The following is a 14,908-nucleotide window of genomic DNA, read 5'->3' as shown; positions in this document are numbered from 1 at the left end:
TTACATGTGCAAAAATAAACCTGCACAGCTCCCAACATTGGGGTCTGTGGGAGACCACTGCATGCTCGAGCTGGCTGGTAGTTTGGTGGAAGGTGTAGATACAAGTGCGTGCAACGTAATGCTTTGAAGGAAACAGCATAATTATATGGGATGAAAGATGTGATAAATATAAGTCTATTTTTCACCCTTGAAACAAAAGCAGCATTATTTATGCATGTGTGTGCATGTTGGGTGCACCTGCACATGTTCATGTTTGACCCACAGCACCGCATCTTTGAATAAATGAGACACTTTAGACTGTTTGTAGAGCTGGCTTACAATTCAAACACCATGTAAAGCATGCCATCAGAGCTGTAGGTCTCCAGCAACTCCACGATGTGGGGGTGTTTCAGCATGTGGCAGATACTGGCCTCTCGCTTCAGATCTGGAAGAGGGAGAGACGAGGTTCATGTTTAATTAACGCTTCACTCCGGCATAATATAGAGAAGTTTATTTTATGGAATGCCCCTTGAGATGTACCATCTCGTTTTCGAGGGGGTCCAAAACACATAATAATAATAATAATAATAATAATAATAATAATACATTATAATCAACAATTACACAACTTATACGCAAAACAATATTTAAGATACAGACAAAACAAGACAAGACAAACTTGCTCACTGCTACACCTCTTCACACTCCTCAGACACTCAGACAGATGTAAGACACAAAAATGACACAGCTAGGGATGCCAGAATCAGGGATTATTGAACTTCTCACAAAATTGAAAAAAAAAAAAAAAAAAAAAGGCAATAATGTAAAGAGCAATATGAGAATAAATTATGTTTACTCATTTTTTTTTTTTTTTTTTTTTTAATTAATTAGGTTTTTTTTTCTTGTTTACTTACATTTGTTTCACCACTACACAAAGTCATGACATTACTAGGGATTAAAGTTGAACAGCATTACAACAATGATGACAAAAATTAAATACAATAATAAATAAGTGAATACCTCAAAAAGGAGTATGTTATTCAATCTCGCACAGAATAATGTAACAGAACAAGAAACACTGACAAGGAGTTTTAAGATGAACAGATAAAGATGACTTAAATAAACCAAACGATGTTCAGGATCTTAAGTATGTGGTTATGATTACAGGCTGTATATGAAGCTGTTGGATCTCAGAGTCGCGGCATGCTGGTGTTACAGCGGCTGCAGAGAGCAACAAAGGAGTCAGAAATGGAAAACTGGACACATAAAAAGGAAACTAAAACATTTTATTTTTATATATGCCAGGTAATTCAATCAATCTTTAATAAAAGTTAAAAGCATTACAAAATGTACAGTCACCATTTAGTTGCCACTTTGTAAAGTCCTTACATGTCTCTCAGTGATGGGTCAACAACAACATGCTCAACACAGCAAACATATCTGTATTTAACCACAAGAGGGCGATAGAGAGCAACTATATACTGAGTGGCACAGAGATGGTTTTCAAATACATAGACAGAAAAAAGACCCCTAACACTTATTAAACCTCCCATCTTGTTCACTCTCATTATTTCATTTCTGTTACTAAATTCAAATCATATTTCCTATAAAATGACACGATAACCCCGGGGGGGGGGGGGGGGGGGGGGGGCAATCCTTTAGTTTAAGCTGGAAAAACTGCTCCCGAGATGATTTTAAAGAAAAGCAAATTCAACACAAAAGACATGAACAACTGGCAGGAAGTGATGAAAACAGATGGAGGACCGCTGCAGCGAGCTGACAGTGTGCTCTTGTTAAGTTCTTCACTTCATAAAAACCTCATTTACACACTCCGCTCCCCATTTGCAAGCCCACTGATCTTTGTGTCGTGACAGACCAGTATCATTATGCAACACGGAGAAATGACGCTGTGTCCACACTACAGAGGCCCCATTCTCCGGCCCCTCTGCTTCCATTATTTCTCTCTTCTCCTCCTCACACTCATCCTCACCCTTCTCATTGAGTATCTGTTCTTGAGAAACAATGATTCCCAGTGTCCCCACAGCAGCAAGGAAACCACTCCGACAGGCCTGGAGCACCCTGAATGAGACTGATGCCATTTACAGGTCGATTCCTAATGGATTCTCCACCAGTCTGTGATGTAATGACATAAATTAAACTTTGAAATCTAACAACAGAAGCCTTTCTCTTGATAGTTTCAAACCAGGATAAAGCCAGGCAATAGAAATCATCATAAAAACTTCAAAAAACTTAATTTATGATTGTAGCTTAAAGCAACACCCAAAGTCTAAAGCATCAATCTAAATGATCGATCCTCTAGCTTTCACAAATACGTTTGAATATAACTCAATGTTTGCTCCTCAGGATGCAGCTCAGTCCCGTCCTGCAGTTCAGCTCTTTTCCACTCTCATTTCTGCTGACGCAGGTTTTTTTTTCTTAACAAGCAAAAGGTATGTGGTCTCCGGAAAGCTGCTCTCCAAATCTGGCTGTACTCCAGTCCTCGATCTAGTGGCTGACAAGCTTATTACGGCTTGTGACTTTTAAAAATGTCCTAAGTTAGGTGTTAAAGTTGAAGGGGCTCTTTCCAGGCTCATGGGAAATTTTCCATCTGATCATATTTTATTTTGATGTAAACTCTCCGGACACTCTTTTAGGTACACTTGTTCAGTCGCTCATTAACACAAACAGCTAATCAGCCAATCAGATGGCAGCAACTCTATGCATTTAGACTTCTAGACATGGTGAAGACAGCAAAAAGGCATTGTTAATGCCAGAAGTCAGAGGAAAACGGGCAGGCTGGAAGTAGGACTGGGCCATATGATGATATATATCGTTTGGACGATAGAAAATGTCAATTGTTTCATATGAGGCTCTATCGTTTACGCCTCAATTAGGTGCTTTACTGCAGTATTTTACGTCATGATGTGCTTTACGGCATGCACGCTGCAATACATAAACATGGAGGAAGATGGTAGCAGACGTGTTTCAGAGCAGGATAATTCACTAAAAGATGACCAGCCAACCCAAACTTATGGGCTTGTTCATAAAAGAGAGGAAATTTCTGTCGCATGGATGCGGTTTGGAGATAAAAAATACCGACGTGGAATAGACATCAGACGAGCTCACAGTCCCGACAACGGACTCCGACGCAACATCACCTGCGCAAAAATCAAGATAAAGAATAAAGAATAATGTCAACGAGCAAAAGCAGCGTCAAGTGGAGGCGAAAGTGTTCATAATATACTCCAGACGCAAACGCTGCAACAGGCATTTTTCCATGAAACGCCATACGACTATAGTTCCCGAAGATGGAAGAAGATCGCTGCTGCCGTTGCCAAGCACATCTGACACATAACTGATGACTGACACAAAATTACACAAAAAATTTGATATCGTTATGGGAATATAAAATGAGCTATATCTGGATATGAGATTTTGGTCATATCGCCCAGCCCTAGTTGGAGGTGGTAAAAAGGAAGCAGGTTTTAACCAAGGTACACAAAATAGCACAACATGAATGCACAACATGTCCAGCCATGAGGCAGATGGGCTACAGAGGCAGAAAACCACACAGGGTGCGACTCCTGTCAGCTAAGAACAGAAAACTGAGGCTACAGTTCACACAGACTCGCCGAAGACTGGATGAGTCGCCATTTCAGCTACCAATCAGATGGCGGGATCAGAATTTGGCATGAATAACATAAGAAGCTGCTGATGTGATGGTATAGATACTTTCTTGCCACATTTTGGGCTGCTTGGTACAAATGAATGCACCAGCTTACCAGACGAGTTTCTAGTTTACACCCATTACCGTACACAAGTCTGATGGGAAATGAGCTGTCTTTGCTAGTTTAGCATGTTGCTAAATTAGATTTAGTTTTGCCTGGAAACATAAAAAAAGCAGGAAGGCAACTTGTAACGTGTGTACAGCCTAGGGGTGGGAAAATCGAATTGAAAAATCGAAAATCAGGATTTTTTGCTTCACAATTTTAAAAAAATCTATTTTTGTTAAATTAAAAAAATCCATTATATATTTTTTGTCATTTTTATTGTTTTCATTGATCCTTTTACTTTTCGTCTTGGGCATTATAGCAGCAGAATGATGGTCTGGCTGCTGGGTTGTTTTTTTCCTCATTGAAATCAAGAAAAATGACGTGGGAAAAAAAAAGTTTAATACATTTATTTTGTTTTTAACCTACAAAAATCAGCATTATCGAAGGATTGTGAGAATCGCAATTTAAATTGAATCGGCACCCAAAAAAATCGGAATTGAATCGAATCGGGACAAAAGCGTATCGTCACAGCCCTAGTACAGCCGAGGTGGTAAAACTTTATTCAGGTAAAAAGAGAAGTGAAAACAGTGCATGAGATAATCGCTGAAGCTTTCCAGCAGAAAAGTAAACTTCCAGCAGACAACTGGACGGATTAGCTCACAGCAATTCATCATTCTGGTCACTTGAGTATGGGCCCAGGGCCCCACGCCCAAATGGGGCCCATTTGGGACAAACACCAGCAGTTTGGACATAAAACAAAATGTCCATAAAAGACAGATTGTGTTTAGTGTATAGCTATTGGTACCACTGGGTGAGAGATGTTAGAAATGTTGTTTCACAGTGTATTATTCATAATTTTCACATTTTTCGTCATTTAAATTTGGAAAAAAACAACCCAGTAGCCAGACCATCATTCTGCTGCTATAATACCCAAGAAGACAATTAAAAAGATCAATAAAAACAATAAAAATGACAAAAAATGTATAATGGATTTTTTTAATTTAACAAAAATAGATTTTTTAAAAAAAAATAACAATAACAATTTTAAAATTGTCAAGCAAAAAATCCAGATTTTCAATTTTTTCTATTCAATTCCCCACCCCTTAAAGACAGATATCCAATATCAGATATTGAAATCAGACATACATCCTACAATATATGTCATTATAATATTATTGCTTTGAATTAGGGATGCACCAGTCCATTTTTGGGGAGTTTCTATCCAACACCAATACCTGAAATTTGAATATCTGCAGATACCAATATTTGTCAATACCAAATCTGTTTATGTGAACATTATTGTGACTATGGTTATTATTGCTGTTATAACTGTGTAGATTTCATTACGTTGTAATAAATGACCCATCCTTTCTGAGGTTACCTCACCAATACAAATATAATATCATTACAGATCTAACAATTTCAACAAGTTTTATTTGGATTTGGTACATTTTAGCTAAATACAACTATAAATGTGTGGTTTTGAACCAAAAGATCTATCTTTTAGTGTAATAAAAAATGTCACATTTTAACATTCAAGGCATTTATTTCTTTTAAAACATGTCCGAAGCATGTCATCATACACATCTGGGCTAGATTGATTAGTGTAGTATCGGTTGTGGTATCGGTACACTTTTATTAATACCAAGTACGAGTACACACGCTTGGTACTGAGCCGATACCTAAATCGGTGTCGTTGCATCCCTACTTTGAATAAAGTTATTTTTAATAATATAGAACTTATGTGTAACAATAGAGGGCAACAACAGCTCCAAGAATGCACATGATAAGTGTTATGTACCATCAAAACAAGTCAAAAACATATTGAACAGGTCAGAAGATTTCATTGCGGTTCATTAAATGTTTTAATCAAGTTAAAGCGCCACAAACCTTTCAGTTATTTGTACACATTGTGGCTGAAGCCAACCACAATGTTCAAATCACACCTCTCTTGCTTCAGATATTTGTCAGAGTAAGTATAAAAGGAAGAACATTCATCTTCTGGTCAATGCAGGCGAACTATTAGTTGTTACTTATATTTAAATGAACTTAATACCAAATTAAGACCCATAAAGAACGGAAACACTTTTAAATCTTTGTAAAAGTAGCACCATGCCGGGTAGCAGCTATGTAACCAACAAGCCAGGCACCACTAATGCAACTCAGCTGAACATCCTCTGTGGCCCCATTCTGACTCGCTGTTGGCTAAACTCTCTGACCAGAACTCCTGCTGGAGTCCAAACCATGAGCCTGAACGGAGTTTGACAAATGACTTGTCCATCTGGCAGCAAGAACCTGCGTGTTTAAGTACAACCGCCATTGTTAGCATTCCTGGAAACCAGTTCCATGACATAATTACCTAGAGAAGAATCACAAGCATCTATTTAAAGATTTACAAACACCTCTACACAAGGATGCTGCTGACACAAGCTGGCTTTTAGAGTTAACACCAATATTTCTGTGGTAAAAGCAACCATCTGTTTTCAGAGCTTTGTTCTTTCAGGTGAATAGATTTAGCACCAAAATGAGTTTGGCTGTAGATTCTGGTTTGTGAAACATTATTAGTTGAAACCCCATTTCACTTCCTTTGGGTCACTTCCTTGTCTTGCTGTTATTGGCTGCCAAATTTATCTCTGACTGAGACATCACAGATGGCACTTTGTGCATGCCAACCCTACCGTCAACAAACACCTATGATTTGCTGCCTCTTTGACAAACACACACAGACCTCAGCGGGACAAAGCACGATACCACATGGTGAGACAAAGCATGCAATCACGCCTCGCGCAAATTTACCATCATAACCTACCCAGACACACAAAAAAACAGGCAGTTACAACATATTACTCATCCGGGTGCAGCGTGTATGACATTATGCCTCATCCATTTATGTGTGACAGTATGGATTTTCTCTCTGCATTAGTGTTTGATGTCAGAGCCAAACGGCATTGCAGATTATTGCTTTTGTTTTAACTCTAGATGTGCTCGTGCACGTGACTGAACGCATCCCTGCCGGTGTTTTCAGCGGACAATAAAGACAGACACACAGCAGCCATGGTTCAAACCAGGTTCGCTGCGTTCCTCACCTTCTGTGCTGAGGCCCGGGCTGGACGTGAAGCTGGCCACGTCTACGATCTTTACAGCAAACTGCTGGCCCGTGTCTCTGTTGATGCAGCGCCTCACCACACTGAAGGGACCCCTGAAAGACACAAAAACACTGACTTAGTACCATACATCTCTTTGTCCATTTTTAAAAAGAGATTAAAGCATCTACTATTAAACTATGTTTAGTGTTATCACTTTCTTTTATAACCCAAAAAACAACAGGTTGAGGATTAAATGACGTAACTCACTTTTAGTGTAACTATTGTATATATTATATATATATGTACAAATGTTTCCTTTGTGCCAAGTGTTGAGGTCTTATATCTGTGGAACTGAGGAAATCTGGGGATCTAAGTTTTAGGGGGTTGGGGTGGAAATAGTTTTTCTATTATATGTCTATGATAAACTGTTAGGTCTTGGCTCCCATTAATGAGCTAAAGATAGTTTCTAGGGAGTCCAAATATTTACAAGTATACAATGTACTTATTGGTGTGTCACTGTATTTTAATGTGATTTGTAAAAATGAAATAAAATGAAATGAAATCTCCAAAAGCACATGGTGTGTGTGTGTGTCGTACATGACTTCTCAGATTCAAACACAGGAATAGCTCTCAGGTCAGTTCGTCCTTTTACCACATAAACATGGAAATGCACCAGCCAGATGCAATGGGCAGACGTCGTGTTGGTTCTGAGAGTATTCTGGATTTACTGTGGGTGGTTAGCTACGCTCCATAGCCTCCCTGCTCGTGCCAGTGGGAATTACAGAGCTGTGTGGTGCAGCGCAGCTGTAAAGTCTAAAAAAAAAAAGGAGCTTTATTATAGAGACCTGTGCAAAGGAGACCTACCCTACACTTTATTTCAAGGCAAAGAAGGTATAAGATTTAAAAAGTTGTCTTTCACACACAGCTTCGCTGATGCCTGATTCCTTGCATGTGAAAGTAGTTCAGCACCATTTGCTAGATTTGGGTTTTATGCTGCATTTCAGGCAGGAAAGACAAGAAATGGCAAACTGTCAGAAATGAACGCTATTTTTTAATGGAGATTATTTTATTTATCAGCAAGATGCTGAAATCAGACGATTTTCAGCTTCATTGGCTCCAACCAGCCAATTTAGACATTCCCTGGCAAAGATGTCTACGAGTTTTCCAGTGAGTGAAGACCACCCAGAAATGGGTATTTGTAAAAGTTTAGTGGGGAGAAAACAGGGTTTGCTGGAAATGTGGCAAATAAAACAAGAAAAAAAACCGTTGGTTTTCAAGAGAAATGTTGACATTAATATTAATGTTATTGCAGTAGGGCTCCTGCATATGTTGACAACCTGAAGATAGCTTATAAAAATAATAATAAAAATAATAAAATAATAATAATATAGCTTGATAATAAATAATAATAATTATTAAAATTACTAAATAATAATTATAGCTTGCATAATAAATAAATAAATAAATAAAACTTACATTAGTCTCCTTTTTTTTTAAAATTATATATGCTTTTTAATGTTTATAGTCCTTTTCTCACAACTATTCTAAAATATTTTTAGTTCTTAGAAAGTAATTTTGACTAGAAACCTTTAAAAAAAAAACAAAAAACTAACAAAATCCTCAGTGCAACTCTCATTTTAAACCACATAAATAAATAGAGATGTTCCATATGAGTTTACCGATAATTTCCGATATTGCATTTTGATGCAGATAGCGACTGACAGTATCGACATGCCGATAATCTCTAACATCTCCATAAATAACATATTGTACCACATTTAGGCATGTCACGGAAACAAATTTTGCGATGCGATTAATTGTCTCAGAAATTATTGCAATAAATGATAATATTGCGCAATTATTGTCATTTTGACACTATTTTCAACATAATAATAAAAGTACAACCTTTTTAACTATATTAAAGGGCAGCATGGCTTTACCAACTACGCTATCTGAGTGCGCACCAGTTTGCACTGTCCTGTCAGTATTTATTCTGTCGGTTAAACGCCCCAGTGAGTGTGGACTGTTTGGAAAATGGACTTAGCCTGTTTGTGAGTTCTTTTTTCCCAGCTGGGAAAACAGTCGATTTTGTTTTAGGCGCAGATGTAAGCTTGTTGTGTTGCCGTGTTTAGTTAAGTAGTTATTTAGTTAAATAAATGAGGCACTTGAGAAAAACGAGAAAAGAAAGTCAAATAAAAGTTATTGCATCCGGCAAACTTATTTCGCACATTTTTTCTTATCCTGCAATTACTTGACTTATTGCGACAGGCCTAGCCACATTCATACATGATTAGGAAACAAACACTTGAACTTACCACCGTTGATAACAATCTGATCTTATTTTCTGCTTTCTGAAACAGGATTTCCGGTGTATAGAAAAGAGAAAAAAAAAACAGATAACCACAAAATGATGTACACACTAGTTTTAGATAAGAGTCTGCTTCTTTTTTTAGGATGACTTGTAACTATAAGTGATGCTGTGACTTGTAGGAGTTACAAGTTAAAGTGCAAGCAGGTAAATAACAACAATGCATGTAAGTAATATCTTTTCCACAAGCATTTTGATTCTAAAAGTCTGCCAGATGCATCGCAGTCTCCAAAACTTCCCAGCAACTGGAAATTCTGCCTCCAGGTAAACAAAATCACATCTTTTTTAGCTAATGCTGACAACAACATAAGCTCCTACTATGCCAACTCAGAAAAGAAAGCTGTATATGGCCGTGGATCTCCTGTGTTCTAGTCTCGCACATGCATCATTGTATATTGTAGTTCTTTCTCCAGCACCGTTTCAGTCTCAGAGCCAGCCGCAAGTGATCCAGACATCTACAACCACGACATGTTATAGCTGTCTCTACATCTTTGAAGCTTACAATCCCTCAAGGTATACCTCTACAGAAAACAGGCACAGAAACAGATGGCTCAAACACACAAATATAGCAATTAATAAGCTTTACTGGACTGAAGAACAATGAAACTAAGAGGACTGCATGGTAAAAGCTGTGCATGTAGAGAGTGTGGGAGCTGCAGCTGATTTACTCACATCTGCTGTAATGATTACCCCCACAAACAAGCGTGGGTAGCATGTGCACTCGCTGGGCGGAGGGAACTGTAAAACAACACGACTCCCTTCAGATTCCACAGGAATCCCGCGGCTGATCCGACAACCCCCATGACCTTTGTCCTATTAGGTTTACGTGCTGCGGCAGCTGTGTTTACCCAGCATTAGCAGAGAGGTGCGGGAAGCTTCTTCAGAACTTGATGGAGCCTCTCACAGCCAGTCTTTAAGGCTATGTTCAGACTACAGGGCATGCTGCTCATAACGGATGTTTTTGTGAAATCCGAAAGTCCGTTCTCATTTCCGATCAAATGTGACTTGTATGTGATCTCCTGTATGAACCTCATGCGGACCAGAAGAGTCCCGCATGCGTAGAAGACACGGCGACGTGCAGTGAGCGTGCGTGTGACGTCTTTGTGTTTGCAGAAGTAAATATGGATGGCTGCAGAGCATTTGCTATTTTAAACGTTTTGTCCAACCGTAGCCACAACGTTGTGAATGGGTTCGTTTTAAGGAGACGTTGACGGAAGTTTTGGTCAAGGCCTTTTGTGGAGCTGTGGCAGCAACAACTGTAGAGAGAAACGTTTGGGTTCGGAGTCGCAGTCAGGGCTGGTGGGAGAGTGATGTGAGCGCATTTACCGATAAAGAGTTCGTAAACAAATGAAAAATAATGACGTTTGTCGCGTGTCACCCTGACCTGACCTGAGCGTTCAGACTGAAGTCGCATGGCAAAAGATCAGATACATGTCGGATTCAGGACCACATATCCAAGCGGCCTGGGTCGCATTCGAAAATATCAGATCTGTGTCGTTCAGACTGTTAAGAAAAGATCGGTTACAGGTCGCATAGGGGCAAAAACATCGGATTTAAGTCACTTCAGCCTGTAGTGTGAACGTAGAATAACAGTCTTTTCAGGATGTTTTCAATATCAAGCTGATAAAAAATCCAGACGGAGACAGACAGAGAACGACAACCTGCAAAAATGTGCAGATACAAATCCTCCAGCATCACATTTTAAGTCAAAAGTGTGGACACATTTTGGATTTTTTTTTTTTGTTTCGAAGGGAAAAGCAGAGCGAGACATGTGGAAAGCTGTTTGTAAACTCTGTACATGTCGCGTACCGCGGTGACAAGACTGTAACGTTACTGTCCAAGACACCATCCTGAGCTAACAGCCAAACGTAGCCAACACACTCAAACCAAGACTTTTACATGCAGTTCAAGCTTTTGAAACAAGAGTATAAGTTCAAACAGCTGTTTGTGCTGAATAAATCTTCAAAACTGACACACAGTTCATTTTTTTTTAATCTATTTAGGAAGTCTGGCTCTTAATATAGTCTGTAAACTTGGTCATCATGCAACTTTTTTCACATGGTCTGCTGTCTAAAAAGCAAATTAAAAATCTACAATACTGAGAAATCGCAGTTTAAATCCGATCAGTGAACCAGAAAATTGTTACAAATCAAATCGAGAGAAAAATATATCGTCCAAGCCCTAGTTTTGATGTTTTGCCATGTTTAATTGAGGGGCTACGGCAGTGATTCTCAAACTGGGGAGGGTGTATGGGATTGAGAAAATGTGAGGGGAACTGATGCTTAAACTGGAAAAGATCATTTAGAAAACTAAAATGTAAATATCCAAAACACAACGCTGTTATTTAGTATATTTAAAAGAATTATTATTATTATTATTATTATATTAGACTATTCCCATCTGTGACCGGGTCATAATTTTGATCAAGTTTTTTCTGTCCTTCTATAACAGATGAAGCAGTTTTGCTTCAGGTCAACCATCCGGCACTTTGCAGAACTCTGGCAGCGACTTCTGGAGCTAAAGCTCATTTTTGCTAAAATACTTGTAGATGTATTCCACTACTTACCAAACTTTGGCTTTGCACGGTGGTAAGCAACCTGCGCCCAGACATACAACTTGCCATATATTCTCCTTTTGTATTTATTTACTTTTTTTAATTGTATTTTTTTTTCCCTATTTTTTTTTTTTCAAATTTATCAGCCTGATTCTGTCACATTTTGTCTTCTCAACATTTCATCAGCAATGCTTGATGTAAATAAGTGTCCTCAGTTGTGTATGTACAAGTGTGAGGATGCAGAGGTCACATGCCACAATGACATCACCACAGCTGCGCTGAGTGGGCTCATAGAAAACACCCACGCATGGTTCCCATCCGACAGCAGCCGCCATCAAACACAAGCCGAAAGTGGCAGCCTTCACAGCCCATTCTTTGGCTCGTCTGCACTTTTCTTCTTCATGTAAATCAATCAAATACATTTTTACCATCCTTAAAGGCCACGAGCAAAATTTCCAATCAGATGCATTTCTTTTTCTCCCTTACTTTACCAAACATTAACGCAGAGCTCACATTGCTAAAATTGCTCTCTTGAAAGCTGCTATTTGTGGCTTAGCAATAACCAGCAGCTACCATAACTCAACTGTAATAAAAAATCTGGACAGAAATACCAAGTTATGATGTGTATTTCAGTTGAAAGAAAGAGCTAACATCAGCACAAATGTGTGCTGATGCCCCTGAAGTTAATCACAATTCAATAGAAGAATTTTTATTTAGATATTTGCCCTTTTGACCAACTGCCTGTCAATGCAAAGCTTTCAATTAAACAAGTTCAACAAAGTTCAATGCGGTCCCACTGCAGTCTGCGTGGGTCTGAGCAACAATAGTCTGAAGTGCTTCCTCATGCAAATTAGGGAAACAACCGTTTTAGCTTTAGCAGGAAAATTTGCATTTGGGTTGCAAACAGTAATTTAGAGCAGAGATACCCTCAAGAGGTTTTAAAGCTTTAGAGGAAAATCCTTTCTCAATGTACTGTAAGTGAGAGGCGGATCCCGTTTAAGCCTCCCTGTAGAGTCCGGCCTTGTAGTCTGAGAGAAAGCCTCATCTTTACACCATCCATTCACAATTATTGATCTGCTGCGTGCAAAGAGCTAAAAGGAGATCATGCTCTGCAGGGAGAGGGAGGTTCAGAGTTGAGACAAGATCTAAAATAGTCAAAGAAAAAAAAAATGTTTTAAAGAAATTGCATCTACGATTTGCAACTGAAATATAAAAATGAAAATAAATAGGTGTTTCCAACATGGTCCAGAACATTTTCGTCCATTTTGTGATCATTTTAAACACAATATGACCTCGAGAACATGCTGAGACTGCCTACTGATCTGACACCACACAAACAGAATGACCAGCAGGATGTTTTCTCACTCTACCAGTTACCTGGACAAATACTAAAGCTGTGATGATATGCTTTTGTCCCGATTTGATTCGATTCCGATTTTTTTGGGTGCCGATTCGATTTAAATTGCAATTTCCACAATTCTTCGATTTTGCTGATTTTTGTAGATTAAAACAAAAAAAAAAAATTATAAAACTTTTTTTTTTTTTTTGCTCATCTTTTTTCTTGATTTCATTTAGGAAAAAACAACACAGAAGCCAGACCATCATTCTGCTGCTATAACGCCCAAGAAGACAAGTAAAAAGATCAATCAAAACAATAAAAATGACTAAAAATTCATAATGGATTAGTTTTATTTATTTAAAAAAATAATGTATTTTAAAACTGTGGAGCAAAAAAAAAAACCCACGATTTTCGATTAGATTTTCCCATCCCTAACACATACACTGCAAAATGCTGTCAAACTCTGAGATGAACTGAGCTCAGAAAACCTGCTGCTCCTGTGAGGATAGCGAGTAAAGCAATAGTAAGCCCAACTCTAAAACTCTAGATCTGTCCTGTCAGTGCTGGACAGGACAGATCCTGCCTTTTAATGGGCCTTGACCTGATTGGTATTATTTACAGCCAGCTTGGTCCACATGCAGCAAAAGATGTTGTGACCAACACACTGAATGTGTTATTAAAGGCTTATGACAAAAGGATACATTAAAGATGAGGTGCAGCTGCTGCTCATTGAAGATGTAGCGACAGTTACAACAGGGGGTCCCCATGAAGGAAGGTACAGATTACACTTACTTTGCACTCCACTTGTGACACGATCATGCAAGATGATGATAGGACGCGATATAAAAATATCCTATAGGTGAAATTGCAGCATGAATTGGGAAAAAAAAACAAACCACAGAGTGTTATAAAACTGTAGTGCTTCCATTTGCAGTAGCTGAGAAAAAAAGAATCTGTAGTGCAGGAAGTTTCCCGTCCTTATTAAGTATGTTTGGTTCAAAATCAGCTATTCAAACAATAATTTCACATTTCATTTCAATAAATGTTTTAATTTAGCACTTGGCTATGAAAAAAATGGTGGACAACTTTCTATTTCTGGGGGGGGGAAAAAACTTGATATCATCCCCTGAAAAACCAATGGCAAGATGGCTCAACCAGTAAAGTGATCCTTTCATCGATCTGTGCAGGAATTACAGCCATGCTCTTTTTTAAAAGCGTGTTTCCCAAAACAAGGAACTGAACAGTTTTCCAAATCGAGTGTCTTCAGCCCTGTTGCAATAGATCTGCACCAAATAATACAGTGACTCAAAGCATAATTAGCCACATGGCACAGTAATCAATTGTGTTACATTTGACACAAGTCACTGTGACAGAAATTAAACACTGACAAATCATCTATAAAGTAGAGACTAAACTTAGGCTTTAATTACATGAAGTTAAAGCAAAACGCTAGTGGAGCTGAATAATTTGCCTCAGCAAAGCATTTGTCAAACATTAGCATGCTGAAGGCCGCGTCTTTTTGGTGAATAACCATCATTTCACTCTAAAAAAAATGATAAAACAATCACTGAAAATAGCAAAGATCTAAATGTTGCCCGAGAAACTTAATTATCCAACTAAGAATAAGCCAGAGGACTGATCACTTCATTGCTTTAGAGTGAGTCACGCAGCACAATATCGGCTGTAATGAGCACCCCAGGGCAGAAATAAAGAGCAGCAAAACTGCAATAGTGCTTCTCAACAACCCCAGTCCCATTCAAACAGAATCATTACAGACAGAACTGATTAAATTACTTCAGTGCTTTGCCA

At 38.5% G+C, this 14,908-nt stretch overlaps 1 protein-coding gene across 7 annotated transcripts in view; it reads right to left on the bottom strand.

Annotated features, from left to right (window-relative positions):
* LOC306773848 (peripheral plasma membrane protein CASK) overlaps positions 1–14,908 on the bottom strand; it is a 62,947-nt gene that overhangs the window by 38,280 nt on the left and 9,759 nt on the right. For all 7 annotated transcript variants that reach the window (XM_079263781.1, XM_079263783.1, XM_079263784.1 and 4 more), the window contains exons 2-3: positions 6,839–6,951; positions 319–424 (exon numbers count right to left, since the gene is read on the bottom strand). In XM_079263781.1, the coding sequence (XP_079119907.1) occupies positions 319–424; positions 6,839–6,951 (219 nt within the window). The remainder of the gene's footprint in view (positions 1–318; positions 425–6,838; positions 6,952–14,908) is intronic.

This window comes from Telmatherina bonti (genome assembly GCF_933228915.1).
Source record: "Telmatherina bonti genome assembly, chromosome: 24".
Taxonomy (NCBI): domain Eukaryota; kingdom Metazoa; phylum Chordata; class Actinopteri; order Atheriniformes; family Telmatherinidae; genus Telmatherina; species Telmatherina bonti.
The sequence above is the reverse complement of the archived record's forward strand: the minus strand, read 5'-3'. Positions and strand labels throughout refer to the sequence as shown.